Consider the following 17,165-nt stretch of genomic DNA (forward strand, 5'->3'; position numbering starts at 1 on the left):
GTTACGTCATATTTTATGCATGATTGTTTACCCTAATATGTTGTTAGTTGATATTTTTGACAACCTAAAATTTTCAACTTTAGATCTGCATTTAAGATCTGTTGAAATAGTATTTGCAGAGCGTTGGTTTTAATGAACAAAATTCAGTTTTATTTGCTTCAAGCTAAATGGAAATTTCATATGTCAACACTATTTCTCTTTGAATTCTATTCCTTGTACATATTAACAGGATATTCTGTTTCTTTCTTTCTGAACAAGAGTTTCATCAAATACTACAATATTATTCCGATTTCAAAACTTCAACTGAATCAGTTCTTTCTTTAAAGTAAAGCATCTGCATTTATTCCATGGTGACAAGATATGATAGTTCAAGCTGTATTACAGAATAGTACTTTTAATTTCCTTTTTTTTTAAATTTTAAATGGTTATATCTTATGAATGTTCTCTAAATTTTCCAAAAAACACAAAAAAGAATATCTTTAAAAATCTCTACAAAGGTACTGGTATAAAAGTGGATTGCCAGCTCAATATTATTTTGCATTAATTTTACATGTTAAGCTTTTGTTAACTTATACAAGCCAAAAACAATGAGTTCTCAATTTGTACCTGGATAAGTGTACAACAAGAGTACAAGTAGGATAAAAGGGACATTTTTTGAATTTCATTATCATTACAGAAGTGCCACTTTCATTCTACCTGTGCGATATTAGTGTGAATGCTCCAATGCTTTTCTAATACACAAAAGCTTCTTTGAAAATATAGGGATTTTTTAATGGATTGGAACGTCACTTTTTACCAGAGCCTGAGCATCACTTTCGGTTGATCGCGCCAACCGATCAATCATATTGGGAAGTGGTACTGTTACCTGTTCTTAAGGTTACAAAAAGGCTAGCTTTTATTAAAATTGACCAGACTGGCCTTTTTAGAAAAAGTTGATTTTTTTTTTTTTGAGTAATAATTCACAATTAACGTATCAAAGAAGAAATTAATGTTTGTGCAAAACAAAACTTTTTATAAAATTCCAAAAAATCATATTCTGATTCTTTTTACAGCATTTAATTGGTGTGGTCCTGGAAAAAAAAAAAAAAAAAAAGGTGGGGGATGATTCTTGCAGATGAATCAGTGGTATGTTCAATGTTTCTTTCAAAGAACGATGGCTATTAGATCCTAAGGAATTAATTTTTTTTACACCATAAAAAGCCAATTATGTATTTTACGTATCATGCAATATTTTATGTGGTGTAGTTTTTCGAGATTTATGGAAACTTTAAATTAAGAAACGTTTATTTCCTTGGAGAGATTAAGAGTTATTTAACAACGTTATTACACAATAACAATTACAAACAATATTTTCCGTCTACTTATATGGAAATGAAATCACGAAATTTCGCTTTTAATTATTTAATTAATCATCAAGTAATTGGGTAGGTACAAATGCAAATATTAAACATTCATTTACAATTAATTCATTAGCATTCATAACTTTCAAAAAATAAAATCCTTTTCACAAATGGTGTTTAAAACTAAATAAACCTGGTTTTAACCAAAAGAAAAAAAATAAAAAAATTCCGGGTTTTTTACCAATCCTGACTTAAATGCATGCATTTTTTTATATCTGAATTAAATAATCATGTATAAGTAGCTAGCAAAAGGAAAGTTACAATAATCATACGAATATACAAATAAACATTTTTCTTGTTCTAATTTTGCATAATATTTCATATTTATGTAGTGCGGGTTTTTTTTTTCCTTAGGGCACTTTATGTTATCAATTTTACAGAGCACATGAATATAATTATTAATATCCAATATAATAACCAGTATCAATTGGTTATATTATATTTTATGTTTATAACTTAAATTATCATATTTCACAAATGATCATAAATACCATTAATACATAAATAGCATTTAAAGCATTTACACTTAACGTACATTTATAAATAATGAAAGAAACTTTTGTTTTAAGTCCATGCATTATGATAATAAAACAGAAAACAAACATTATTTATTTGAGAATGCAGTTTTTCTTACATTTAAGTCTGCGATGATTGAAAATATCCGATACTGTATCAAAATAACCGACATGTCATGTATCACATTTCCGAAAATATCATTATATTTTCGAACCCTGTTCATAATCATGCAAAATGTTTTTTATTGTGTTCTGTACTTAGTTGAATTTTATTTCTCTTAGACAATCACTCCTTTCAACTTTGCGGCCGTGGAAAAGTTCTCAAATTCAAAAATCATGAATCGGTGTGTGGATGAAGAGTGTTTCTTCAGGATTAATTTTGAGGTATTTGTAATTTTTTACTTTTTTGCAGTACATATGTAAATACAGTGACCGCCGCTCATGTGAATCCCATTTGTTCTAAACAGTTTTGATTGAATAAAGCGGCTGATTCAATAAAGCTGAATTTTATTATGTTTTTTACAATTTGATTCATTAAAGCAGCTGATTCAATTAATCAGCGTCCACTGTATATTTGAATTCCAATTTTACTCAGCGATTTATTCCTCAAACCTGTCTAGACACATTTTGATGCAAAGGAGCCTTTTCTTTTTGTTCATATGTATTACAAAAGAAAGTTCTTTTTATTGTACTTTTTTAGAAATCAAATTTGGATTGAGCATTTTCACTATAAATAACTACTGAAAATGAACTATCTTCAACTTGACTCCATTTTGACAATGCTTAAAAATTGTCTCAAAACTTTGAAAAATAATTTTTAAAGGAGAAATAAACGAAAACGGAAAGTAAACGAATTCGAGATCAGAAATGCAAAAATTTCTAAAATCGTGCATGAGATTTGTCCATTTTTACAATCGTGAATTTTGTGAAGCCGCTTTTTCAAAATTGCAATTTTGTTATGAATTTGATGACATGAGTCCAAATTTTGCTTCTCTTCCGGAGCAAAAAAAAAAAAAGTAAAAAATTTCCAAATTTTTTTGAAGGCCCAAATTTAATGCCAAAAATAAAAAAAAATACTGTTTCAGTGTGAGTTTCATTACAAAATACAATGTTCCTTTTTATGTACTGCAAATGTCAAAACAAATTTCCTATTTGTTCAAATATTTGTAATCTCAACTATTTCATTTTGCCCCATATTCCCCTACTTTTTACTTTCCCGCGTTGAGAATTTGACTTTGAACAACATTTACTAGAAGATCGGATTCGTCAGAATCGATCCTCAAGTGTTCAGTCAGTCGAGAAAATTCCTAAAAACACTGTTGCTCACAGGAAGTTCGTTTTTTCCTCAGAAGAGACTTCCAAAAGTTCTTTCAAATATATATTGGGAATGTTTTTCAAATAAAATTTATAACAATGAAGAGTTCTCCTGGTATACATTCTCAATTGGAAGTGTAGAAGACTTTTCAGTGTCTTCATACATGCCAACATTAGATAAATGTGTTTTTTTGTTTGAATGCATTTTCAAGTGTTGTCTCAGGGCTCCTCCTTGTGAAAATACCTTCGAACAAACTGTACACGAATACGGCTTCTCACCAGTATGGGTTCTCAGGTGGACTTTCAGACGAGTCGGTTGAGAAAAGGCCGCAGAACAAATTTCACAGGAAAAAGGTTTCTCGCCTGTGTGGGTTCTCATGTGATCTTTTAAGTTTCCAGATCCAGAAAATCGCTTTAAGCAAAGTTCACAGGAATACGGCTTCTCTCCTGTATGGGTTCTCAGATGTCTCCTTAAATCTGAAGCGCTGGAAAATGCCCTTGAACAACCTTCACATGAATACGGTTTCTCTCCAGTATGGATCCTCAGATGTACCTTAAAACACGAAAACTTGGAGAATGCTTTTAAACACAGCTCACAGGAATACGGTTTCTCGCCAGTATGGGTTCTCAGATGTGTCTCTAAACTTGAAGCCCTGAAAAATTGCTTCGAGCAATGTTCACAGGCAAATGGCTTCTCGCCAGTATGGGTTCTCAGGTGTTGCTTTAATTGTGAAGGGGTGGGAAATTGCTTCGAGCAATGTTCACAGGCAAATGGCTTCTCGCCAGTATGGGTTCTCAGGTGTTGCTTTAAATTTGAGGCGATGGAGAATGCCTTCGAGCAATGTTCACAGGAATACGGTTTCTCGCCAGTAAGGGCTTTCAGATGTTGCTTTAACTGTGAAGGAGTGGGAAATTGCTTCGAGCAATGTTCACAGGCAAATGGCTTCTCGCCAGTATGGGTTCTCAGGTGTTGCTTTAAATGCGAAGGGGTGAGAAATTGCTTCGAGCAATGTTCACAGGCAAACGGCTTCTCGCCAGTATGGTGTCTCAGATGTGTCTCTAAATTTGAAGCCCTGGAAAATTGTTTCGAGCAATGTTCACAGACAAATGGCTTCTCGCCAGTATGGGTTCTCAAGTGTTGCTTTAAATTTGAAGCGTTGGAGAATGCCTTTGAACACTGCTCACAGGAATACGGTTTCTCGCCAGTATGGGTTCTCAGATGTGTTTCTAAACTTGAAGCCCTGGAAAAATGCTTCGAGCAATGTTCACAGGCAAATGGCTTCTCGCCAGTATGGGTTCTCAGATGTATCTTTAACTGTGAAGCATAAGCAAATACTCTTGAACACTGTTCACAGTAATAACAATTTTTAGCATTGTTGATCTGCGTATGGCATTCCATAGTTTTACAGTAAGAAAGTGTTCATGAATGAAAAAAACAAAACACCAGACGCTTTATTTCTGGTACAATAAATGCTCAAAACTTCCTTCAGTCACTAAGCGTTTTTAATCAGAAATCAGAAGATAGTGATAGTTTGTTTTGTTTTTTTAGTATAAAGTCTCACATTTGAGATGAAAAAAAATAAGCAAAATTGTTCTGCCAACTCTACTTGGTCCATTAAATTTCAACACGGGCTTTCAAGGACATAAAACAAACCAAGCTTTTTGTGCTTGAAATCGTTCTTAGACTTTGTCGCAGAAGTTAAGTTTTTTCAACCATGAGTCAGAAACAGCTCTTTACTCTTTTTCAGTTTGTGTCCCGGTTACCACACTTTGCTTTGGCAGCGTCATTACAAGAATTGTCTTTTCATAAAATTAAGAAAACCTTATTTTTAAGAATGAGGTTTCATAAGTGCCTATCAATTGGCTGTTCCAATAACATCTCCTGCATACACAGAGATTTCCACATCACACTTCTCACTGTTCTACCTTTCTCTTTCAATTTTTAAAAACGAAGTGGCTGGCATGCTTTCATAGAACTATTTCTGGTGTCTTACAATTTCTAAATATTAATATAACTAAATGCCTTCTTTGAATTTCAATCAAACATACTTTATTCCTTGCAAAATTGCGAGTTTATGACCTTTAACTTTGCACGTGACACCCGAAAACGATTTACATTCGAAACAAGCTTTTGCAAAATAATATCGAAGTCAATGCTCTTTATCTAAGCAAGAACTACTACTACGAGAACTTGAATGCATAAAATTTGAGAATTTTACTCGCGACAGTACGAAAAGAGAGTCGAGACTAGTAGCAGCCAAAGCTTAAACTTTTCGAGATGCGCTGCAAGTTTCTGCCGATTAGGAATGTACAAAGCTCTTCATAAGTTTTAAATAAAAAAAAATAATGGGGTTTAACTGTCCTTGTATTTCATCACACAATTACTTCTGCACAATTCCCGAGAAGAACACCCAAACACTGGTGAATATCGGGAGCGTCAATGTCTGGCATCACACTTCTGCAAATCCAACAGTATGTGTTGCAAATTATTGCTGGAAAAAAATGAAAACAATTAGAGTACATTAAAGAGAAAAACTTCAAGTAGAAGAAACACAGAACATTTAAAGTTGTGCATTAGAAAGAAAACCATTCGGACGACAAGAAAAAACAATGTGTGAAAAAACAACAAATGAAAAAAATACTTTACATTCAACGACACACGCATAGATCGTGAAGACTTTCTTTTTTATACAGAAACAGTGCTGTAGTTAGGGGAGGAAGGTGGGGGACACACAGTGGTGCGACCCTAAAGTAATTTTGGATATTAAGCGGGAAATTAAACCATTTAACATTGCACATTTACTGTTCTATGGACAAACTGAGAACATATTCCGACTAATCTGACTAATTTTTAGCATTATTACCCGAAGATAATACCTTGGGTTCGAAGAATGAATTCGCGTCCAAAATGTAAAAATAATAAAATACTAAAATTAAAAACCTTTAAAAGTAAATAGCTTGTTGTAAGGTCTAGTGATATGTGTAATAAACGAAGTTAAATGTTTATTAAAAACACACGTTTGCTTTTGAAAAAAATAATTTTTTTTTGATGTACGTGTATAATATTTTTAATGTGAATACTTTTGATCGGTTCAAAATCTGCCCGTTCCTTGATTTTCATTTTCACTCATTTTGCCATGTATTTATAATTGTCTGCAAAAATAAATATGAGACGGTATTTTTTGGGTAAACAAACTGAAAAATGTAAACTTGTTTACTTGGCTTTAATTGTCAATATCTTTTGAATAGGCACGTTTAGGCAAGAACTGAAACCGGATTATTAAAGCTGAAACCCTTTACAATATATATGTGATTTAATAGTTTTGTTAGCGATTTTTGTGATTCAAAAATACGTTCAAAATAAATTGAAAATTATCTCCAAAGTTTTCTTATTGTGTATTGGACGCGAATTAATTCTTTGTAGACATTTTTGTAAAGAGTAGGTAACTTCATGCAATATACCAATAGGTAACTTGTTCAAAAACTCGAAAAATTTAATGCTGTGACATGCCATGCTTTATGCGCCCCCAAATAAATAAAAAAAAATACCCAAAAAGGTATCTTAAAAAATAAGAAAATTTTGGAGATAATTTTCAATTTATTTTGAACGTATTTTTGAATCACAAAAAACGCTAACAAAACTATTAAATATCATATACAGTAAAACCTGTCTACAAGGATACTGCTGGCACATAAAAAAAAGGATCGTAACAGACAGGTTATCGTTATAGACAGTATCGTTATATGCAGGTTTCACCGTATATTGTAAAGAGTTTCAGTTTTTATAATCCGGTTTCAGTTCTTGCCTAAACCTGCCTATTCAAAAGATATTGACAATTAAAGCCAAGTAACCATGTTTCAGTTTATTTACCCAAAAAATACTGTCTCATAATTTTCTTTACAGACAATTACAAATACTTGTCAAATACTAATTGAGACATACTGATGCGCGGTTTAGTTAATATCAGACATTTTTTTACTTTAAATGTTTAATAAAGTTGTGAGCTACACGCGGGGCAAAATGAAATGCAGTCAACTCTCAATAACTCGAAATCCCAAGGGACCGGCTAAATCTTTCGAGTAACTGATAGTTCGGGTCATTAGAAGTTTCCACAACAATCTCAAGGGTTTGGGACCCGATGAAAACTTCGAGGTAAAGGAGTATGCGAGATAGTAACTTCGAATTATCAACATTCGATTGTAATAATTTCTTTCGTTACCTTATTCATGTCTTCTTTTATTCACTCGTATGTTTTTTCTCATACATAAAATAATTCTTTTTTTCCTTGTTTCATTATTTACTCATTTAGTCCTCTGGTTATGTTTCATTCATTTAGTGAAAAACGTTTTTAAGAACCAAAAATATTTCATTGGAAGAATCTTTAATTTTTCACTTCGGCCAAAATTGAAAATAATATTTCAATGCACCATTAAAACATAGCACATGGTTTTCTTCTTTGTTTTCTAAAACCCTCAAAACAACTCCAACTTATTCATTTCGAAAAATAACTATTTTACGGCCTGACGTTCCCCTACTATACATGTGAAAAAAATTAGTACGAGCTGATGTGTGCATCACATGACTTCTTTTTACTCCAATTTAATGTCATTTTCTCATTATTGGCGACTTTAATATGATTCAATAGTTTACTCTCTATATATCACAAAACAGTGGTCAAATTGAAACCAAATTTTTAAAAAAAATATAAATAAAAATAAATAAAAAAATCGCCAAATTTGTCGCTAAGTTGGCGGCAAATCTTGGCGACCTAAAGCCTGGCGATATATCGCCAAGTTTTCACCAAATTATAACACCACTTCAGTTTACATCAAAATTAACAATGATTTTCACCCAAAAAGGGGGCAAAAGACACCCTTTAGGGCATCCGAATGCAACCAAAAAGGAAGGTGCACAACTAGACCCCACTAGGAGTCTACTTACCAAATTTCAACTTTCTATGACATTCCGTTCTTGAGTTATGCGTCACACATACACACATACGTACATACAGACGTCACGAGAAAACTCGTTGTAATTAACTCGGGGCCCCCATTGTCAAAATGGATATTTCGGGTGTTAGTACGTTCCTAGGCACATATCCAAGTGTGGTCGGATTGAAAAAAAAAAAACTCAACATTCATTTGGGGATGAGCAAAATGGAAATTAAGACCGAATTTCGGGTGAAAATTTTTTCGCGAATACAATACTTCCTTTTCTGTAAAAGGAAGTAAAGAAGGAAGAAAAAAAACAGAAAAAAAAGTAGCCTACTTTACTTTTCGTGAAAGTTTGTAACAATGTTTTCAAACAAAATTTACTTGAAGGCGACACTTTGCTAGAATAGATATTAATGTCTTCATCAAAGGCGGCCACAGGAAAACTGTTGTAAACAAAATAATGTCTTTTGCCAGTAAGAAAAGAGACACCTTCACAGACATTGCAGTCATTCCAGTACTGGTTTGCAGCTAGATGCGACAGTCTTTGTGGTCTCAGTACAGGCCCGTACCAGAACTGTATGTAAGGAGGACTTTTAATGTTTTTAATCCTTACCCACTTAGTCTGGAAAACAAATCAAAAATGTCAACAATTTATTTTGTCATAACGGCCATAGTATTTATTTGTTTCTTTTTAAAAAGGCCAGTGGTGGGTTTCCAAGTGCTTTTTCAGGTGTGCAAATTGAGAAAACTCCTTACAACACACTTCACAGGAGAACTGCTTCTCTCCAGTATGGGTTCGCAAGCGCACCTTCAGGTTTCCTAGCTGAGAAAATGCCTTTGAACAATGCTGACATGAATACAGTTTCTCGCCAGTATGGGTTCTCAGGTGCACCTTCAGGTTTCCTAGCTGAGAAAATCTCTTCGAACAGTGCTCACATGAATACGGTTTCTCGCCAGAATGGGTTCTCAGATGCAATTTTAGGCGAAAAAGGTGGAAAAATACCTTTGAACAATGTTCACATGAATACGGTTTTGAATACGGTTTCTCGCCAGAATGGGATCTCAGATGAGATTTTAGGTTTCCAAGGCGGGAAAATGCCCTTGAACAATGCTCACATGAATACGGTTTCTCGCCAGAATGGGTTCTCAGGTGTGATTTTAGGTTCCCAAGGAGGGAAAATGCCTTTGAACAATGTTCACAGGAATACGGTTTCTCGCCAGAATGGGTTCTCAGATGATTCTTTAAACCTGAAGCATCAGAAAATGCCTTTGAGCATTGTACACAGGAATACGGCTTCTTGCCAGTATGGGTTCTCAGATGCAATTTTAGGCTAAAAAGGTGGGAAAATACCTTTAACCAATGTTCACATGAATACGGTTTTGAATACGGTTTATCGCCAGAATGGGTTCTCAGATGTGATTTTAGGTTTCCAAGCGGGAGAATGCCCTTGAACAATGCTCACATAAATACGGTTTCTCGCCAGAATGGGTTCTCAGGTGTGATTTTAGGTTCCCAAGGAGGGAAAATGCCTTTGAACAATGCTCACAAGAATACGGTTTCTCGGCAGAATGGGTTCTCAGGTGTGATTTTAGGCTGAAAGCGCAAGGAAATGCCTTTGAACAATGCTCACAAGAATACGGTTTCTCGCCACATGGTTTTTTTTTTTCTTTGTTTTCTAAAACCCTCAAAACAACTCCAACTTGTTCATTTCGAAAAATAACTATTTTACGGCCTGACGTATCCCTACTGTACATGTGAAAAAAAACTAGTAAAAAGGAAGAAAAAACAGAAAAAAAGTAGCCTGCTTTATTTTCCGTGAAAGTTTGTAACAATGTTTTCAAACAAAATTTACACGAAGGTGACACGTTGCTAGAATAGATATTAATGTCTTTATCAAAGGTGGCCACGAGAAAACTGTTGTAAACAAAATAAAGTCCCTTGCCAGTAACAAAAGAAACACCGTCACAGACATTGCAGTTACTCCAGTACTGGTTTGCAGCTGTATGCGACAGTCTTTGTGGTCTCAGAACAGGCCCGTACCAGAACTGTATGTAAGGAGGACTTTTAATGTTTTTAATCCTTACCCACTTAGTCTGGAAAACAAATAAAAAATGTCAACAATTTATTTTGTCATAACGGCCATAGTATTTATTTGTTTCTTTTTAAAAAGGCCAGTGGTGTGTTTGCAAGTGCTTTTTCAGGTGTGCAAATTGAGAAAACTCCTTACAACACACTTCGCAGGAGAACTGCTTCTCTCCAGTATGGGTTCGCAAGTGCACCTTTAGGTTTCCTAGCTGAGAAAATGTCTTTGAACAATGCTCACATGGATACAGTTTCTCGCCAGTATGGGTTCGCAAGTGCACCTTCAGGTTTCCTAGCTGAGAAAATGTCTTTGAACAATGCTCACATGAATACAGTTTCTCGCCAGAATGGGTTCTCAGATGCAATTTTAGGTGAAAAAGGTGGAAAAATACCTTTGAACAATGTTTACATGAATACGGTTTTGAATCTGGTTTCTCGCCGGAATGGGTTCTCAGATGTGATTTTAGGTTTCCAAGGCGGGAAAATGCCCTTGAACAATGCTCACATGAATACGGTTTCTCGCCAGAATGGGTTCTCAGGTGTGATTTTAGGTTCCCAAGGAGGGAAAATGCCTTTGAACAATGTTCACATGAATACGGTTTCTCGCCAGAATGGGTTCTCAGGTGTGATTTTAGGTTCCCAAGGAGGGAAAATGCCTTTGAACAATGTTCACATGAATATGGTTTCTCGCCAGAATGGGTTCTCAGATGTGATTTTAGGTTTCCAAGGCGGGAAAATGCCCTTGAACAATGCTCACATGAATACGGTTTCTCGCCAGAATGGGTTCTCAGGTGTGATTTTAGGCTAACAAGGTGAGAAAATGCCTTTGAACAATGTTCACATGAATACGGTTTCTCGCCAGTATGTGTTCTCAGATGCTTCTTTAAATCTGAAAAGGTTGAAAACGCCTTTAAGCATTGTACACATGAATACGGTTTCTCGCCAGAATGGGTTCTCAGATGCGATTTCAGGCGAACAAGGTGGAAAAATACCTTTGAACAATGTTCACATGAATACGGTTTTGAATACGGTTTCTGGCCAGAATGGGTGGTTCTCAGATGTGATTTTAGGTTTCCAAGACGGGAAAATGCCCTTGAACAATGCTCACATGAATACGGTTTCTCGCCAGAATGGGTTCTCAGGTGTGATTTTAGGTTCCCAAGGAGGGAAAATGCCTTTGAACAATGCTCACATGAATACGGTTTCTCGCCAGAATGGGTTCTCAGGTGTGATTTTAGGCTGAAAGCGCAAGGAAATGCCTTTGAGCAATGTTCACATGAATACGGTTTCTCGCCAGTATGTGTTCTCAGATGCTTCTTTAAAACGGAAGCCTCGGAATATGCTTTTGAGCAATGTTCACAGGAATACGGTTTCTCGCCGGTATGTATGTACAGATGCCTTTTTAAATGATAGGCGCAGTTAAATGCTTTTAAACAATGTTCGCACAAATAGTTTTTTTTAGAGTGAAGACGGATCTCAGACAATTTTTCCATTGCGAAAGAATATAAAATTGCTCTTTCATAAAATTCAGAAGTTGATGGATTTTCTTCTTAGAAAAGAAAACGTTTCTTGTTTCAGTTTCCCTGAGCGCCAGCGGCCATACTTTGCATTGATAGTTAAATTGTCATAAAGATCTTGTTGTTCCTTAAAATTGACGCAAACTTAGTTTTTTTAAGAGAAGTTTAATAAGCATTTGCACATAGTCGTTTCTCAATATAATTTCCTCTATAAATAATTACTACTACATCGATTTTCAGTTTCTAACGTTCTATTTTTAGTTTCAAAAACCAAAGTGACTTGTATGCTGCAAAGGATTTTTTATTTTGTGTATTGAGAATTTTTACATTTTAATGCAATAAAATGCCTTTTAAAATGTCAGAAACACTCACATTGTGAGTATCGGTGTTTAGAAAATTTTCCCTTTTAAACAATCGTGGAAACAAACACACAAGTTTTTTACTCATAGCAGCGATGTTTCTATGAAACACGGTCAAACATATTACAGAGATCAAAAAAGAAGTTTTCCGTCACACAGCGACGTTGCTTTATTTTTATTAGCAACTTCTGGATTAAGATTCACAGCAGATTAAAAGAGGTTTTTTCATCTAAATCATCTTTCTTAATATAAGAACTTTATTTTCAGAATTGAAAGAGCATTTTGAACATTTCTTCCGTCTAATGTGATTTCTGTGGATTAGTATTACACAAAATGAAAGACGCTTGCCAGGAAGTAAACTGACGTTTGCAAAAACACTTTCTGCTCATGGCGAAGTTACATTTCATAACAGATAAGCACTCACTTGCTTATACTGAAACTTCCTTATTCAGTGACGCTATTAGGAATAATAGATCTGTTCCTAAGTTAGAATTACAGCTACACGAATTTGAATGCGTGCAAAGCTTGAAATATTTACTGGCGACGACACGAGAAGTGAATCCGGACTTGGAGCTGTCTGCATTTCACACAACATACACAGCTGTCTTCTGTTCGTTGCTGCCGCAGTAACCTCTAAGGAATGTTTGTGAACTTAAAATTTAGGGAAATTCGTCATCTTTGCATTTCTACCGACGACCATTTCGACATGACGAAAGCAGAAACAAAGGTGCCTAGTGATGTGATGGTCATAAGGGCATGTCAAAGGTTGGCATCACACTAGCTGCATTCCAACAATATGAAATCCTGAAAACAAATGAAATTAAATAAGAATTATAGAGCATTAAGGAAAAAAAAACGTTTGAGTACGTAAGTACCTTATGTATTAAATATTTCACGGTTCTATACGGTTTTAACGAACTTGGGTTATTTGTTATGTCAAAAAACTGACCGTTAAAAACACCAAAAACTTGTTTACTGAGCTATTGCAATAAAATTAAGTCGCAGCAAGATATCACCTTTTGCATATTAGTTGTTTCTTTGCTCACTTAGCTAGTCAAACTTTTATCGGGAGAAGAGGAATGTGGGGCAAAGTGAAATAGTTAGGGTGACTGAACTTTTTTAAAATGAACAAATTGGACATTTAGGAATGAAGGCTTTCACGGCCGGTGTTAATAATGTCGTAAGATTCGGGCTGTTGTGCCGTGGTCTGAGTATTTTTACTCCAAACATTTCGGCCGCATCTACTGCGGCCATCTACAATGTTAGCCAGTGAAGCGATTTCCTAGCAACTGGTGCAGATATCGAAACGTTGTCTGTCACTATTTATTTGGGAAGAGCTAGCTCCCCCTTCGTTCTGGGGCAGGATTATCTGATGAACGTTCGTCCTCGTTTCCAGTTGGCTGAAACGTGAGTTCTCTTCATTCTGGTTGGGGATTGGCTGCTGGGCGTCCGTCGCTGTTTTTGATTGGCCAGAAGTATCTCTCGGGATAATCCATCAAAGTGTAGCATGCCAGAGTTTGTTGAACTTAACTCCTTCTGCCTTTTTGTTAAAACTGTTGGGATGTTTGAAAATTTTGATGGTTTCTCTGTTCAATTTGGCATAATAGTGGGAAGTCCATGAAAGTATTTTGGTTTCTTTGAATTTAATGTCATGGGTGCCATCACTAAAAGCGACAGCTGATTTCTCAGTTTGGCCCAGACGGCAATTCTTTGGTGTTCTTTTACTCTTGCATTAACGCTTCTTTTCGTTGTTCCAATGTAGGCCGATCCGCAGGAACATGGGATCTTGTAAACTCCTGCCGCAGACAAAGGGTCTCTCGCATCTTTCACTGATCGTAGTAAGTCGCTGATTCGATGGGTAGGCTTGAAAACAGTCTTGATGTTGTGTTTGCGCAGCAGTCTTTCAATTCTGTCGGTGACGTCCTCAACGTGGGAGAGGTAGGTTGTAGATTTGACCGGTTGTTCTTCAGGTGTTTGTCTTTCCACTTTGGGGTGGAAAGCTCTTTTGATTTCTTGCTTCGAAATCAAATCGTATACGGAAATTGTGCAGATAGCGATCCGTATACGGATCGCTATCTGCCAGGGGTAGGCCAGAGGAGACGCCTGGGAAAAGCTTCGCCTCCCCTAAGCAAATAAACTTTTTTTTTAAGGGAGAAGTTTTTTGCTTTGTCCGTAAAATGAAATTAATTTCAATGTCAAAAACTGAATTGCTAAAAAATTCCTCTTTTAATCACATCTGAGTTCGACATTCCTTCTTGGCTATTTCCCTATGGAACTAACCCCTGTCTATATCCTGTCAAAGAAAGGCTTCCAGAAAAATGACCCCTAGGGATATCTAAGTCACCCTGTTGTTCAGGGGCTGCTGTCGTCGTCAGTACATCATAAAGGCTGTCGGCGACAGTGGTCAATCGGGAATGGGGACTGATCAGCTTTGAGCCATTCAAGAGATTTGTCGAAGATCCCACCCCTGTTGTGCCACATGGAATGAATTAATACACAAAACTTCAAATTCTGGTCCCCCTGCCTTTTTTGTTGCTTTGTCTCTAGTTCCGAGAAGTCGTCGGCAGATGACTAAAAGTACGTGCCCTAACTTTCGGTCTGATGACGTTAGGTGCTAGGCCCATATGTCTAATCGTTTAGTTTTTTAAATGTAAATCATTTCACTAATTTCTTATATGTGTGATAATATATGCTGTGTATTTTTATGTAATTACCTACCAGTCACGTATTGCTTACATGTTGCCATGGTGATTGTGAAAATTATTATTGCACAGTAGTTGAAAATGAAAACCTTTTAGTGCCAATATAGCGCTTCTGTAATTATAATCAGTATAAAGAAATTGAATTAAACCGCATAAAGGCTACATTGATTTTTTTCCCTGCCTTTTAATAACTGTTATTAGTTAAACTGGTACTATTGCGTGCGATATTCCTTTGTGTTCCGGCATCAAACCAAAACACTCCACCCCCATATATATATATATATATATATATATATATATATATATATATATATATATATATATATATATATATATATATATATATATATATATATATATATATATATATGGGCATTTAAATGAAAAGTGAAACCAGTAGGCCAAAATTTCATATTGCAGTTATTTTGCTATATTATACATCATTGTAAAGCTTTCAATGTGTATTTTCAGAATATTGCATTGCTTTTTTAATAAAAATTAAATAATAAATTTTTTTCCTAGTTGGAAGTATGATAGTCGGGTCTTCAAAACAATCAGAAAAAAATACCCTATTTTCAAACGCTTATTTCTAATAGCAAAATAAAAATAAACAAAATTAATTGCAGTACAGCTTAAATTATTAACATAATACTATAATAACATGCATCTATTTTTATTTTTTTACAAAATGAAATTAGGCAATTAAAATTTTTAAAAAATGAAGTTCAATGTTACGTCCGTAACAAAAATTTAGCAAAAGTTGTTGTTGCTTCCTAAAAAATCAAAATTAAAAGAAATCCTTCTTTGTCCTTTTAGCAATTCATCAGAGTAATTGTTTATCATAGTTTAAAACATTAGAATTTCTTTAGTTTTTAAAAAAATGGCGTTACAGACGTAACATTTTTTGTTACGGGCGTAACAAAAAGCAGTACGTTACGTCCGTAACACATGTATATTTTCAATTAAAAAGAAAAAAAATACAGGATAGGCAATGAAAATATAGGGTATGACATGTAATATGATATAACAAAACTTCTGACACTGTGATTTTCAAAATTTTATAAATATTAGTGGATATTTAATTCATTTTTTAAAATTATTGAAATACACATCGTCGCCTCAGAGCAACATTAAGACATCTAATCCTAGGAATAAGACAAGATATCCTACTGTTGCTCTGAGGTGTTCCTCTCAATGTAAGATTTTTTTTTGTCCTCCAAATCCTAATTCAATTGGTGTTAATAATTCTAGATTAGCAATTAATGCTTAATAACATGCATTAAAATATTCTAGAGGGTTCCTTAATTTCTTAAACTTTGCTTCATCAATGCACTATGACACAAAAAAAAATAGTGTTCTCCCAGTAGATTTTTGTGAAAATTCCTTGATCATTTAACACGATGAAATCCAAAGCATTTTGTGCGTAATTTTTATCAATAAAGTTTTTTTTTAAATTTATATTACAGATATTAATTATGGTTTTTCTCTTCAAACTTCTATCATTCTGAAAGCATAGCCAAATTGATATTACTTCTTATTTAAAAACTAACTTAGAGATAAGAATTTGTCCTGTTTAATAGTTTAAACCAAAGTTACTGAGTTACTTTTTATTGTTATTTACTCTCCACAAAAAAATAATATTTAGATTACTGTTTCATTGATGCGTTGAATATTTTATAATTTTAAAACTTAAATTAAAAAGCATAATTAGATTAGAGTTAAAAATACTAAATATTAAACTAGCTACATCTGATCCTCAGATAAGGCAAATTTAGTTTTGAAGCAAGATTTAGATTACTTAGGCAAATGTTGGCCAAAATGCATTTTTCCGATGTCAGTTTCGACAGTTTTTTTTTTCCACCTTTGGCAAAAACATGCCAATTCTATTCAAAAGCGATCGAAATCAAAGGCAACCGTTAAACTTTAAAAGAAATTTGGCAGTTAATATATTTGTTGAGAGATAGAGAAAATCATCGAAAATTCTTAAACTGTAAAAGTTCTTCCTTGTAGAAGACCCCCCCCCCTCCGCTCTCCCTCCATGTTCATGTTAAAAATTTGAAACATTTATTTGTAACTGCATAATTCCATTTTTGTTTTGCTTAATTTCCCCTTGGATAATTTAACTTTTTATGACGCACCAATTTATATTTTATATTTATTTACATGGTGGTATATGGACGGGGGCTGCTCCCTACCTCCCCAAATCTTTAAAAACTATTAAAGTGTAACTTAAATGGTCAAAATAATGTGTTAATCTAGACCAAAGCACTCCCTTAACAAAAATTAATAGTATACATAAGCTTTTATTTGCTTTGTGCAATTAGTATATCAGACATGTTA

At 34.5% G+C, this 17,165-nt stretch overlaps 1 protein-coding gene across 1 annotated transcript in view; it reads right to left on the reverse strand.

Annotated features, from left to right (window-relative positions):
• LOC129232871 (gastrula zinc finger protein XlCGF49.1-like) overlaps positions 1-17,165 on the reverse strand; it is a 47,419-nt gene that overhangs the window by 20,457 nt on the left and 9,797 nt on the right. The window contains exons 2-3 of the mRNA XM_054866972.1: positions 9,057-9,167; positions 4,087-4,538 (exon numbers count right to left, since the gene is read on the reverse strand). Of these exons, the coding sequence (XP_054722947.1) occupies positions 4,087-4,538; positions 9,057-9,167 (563 nt within the window). The remainder of the gene's footprint in view (positions 1-4,086; positions 4,539-9,056; positions 9,168-17,165) is intronic.

This window comes from Uloborus diversus, unplaced genomic scaffold, assembly GCF_026930045.1.
Source record: "Uloborus diversus isolate 005 unplaced genomic scaffold, Udiv.v.3.1 scaffold_14, whole genome shotgun sequence".
NCBI lineage: Eukaryota > Metazoa > Arthropoda > Arachnida > Araneae > Uloboridae > Uloborus > Uloborus diversus.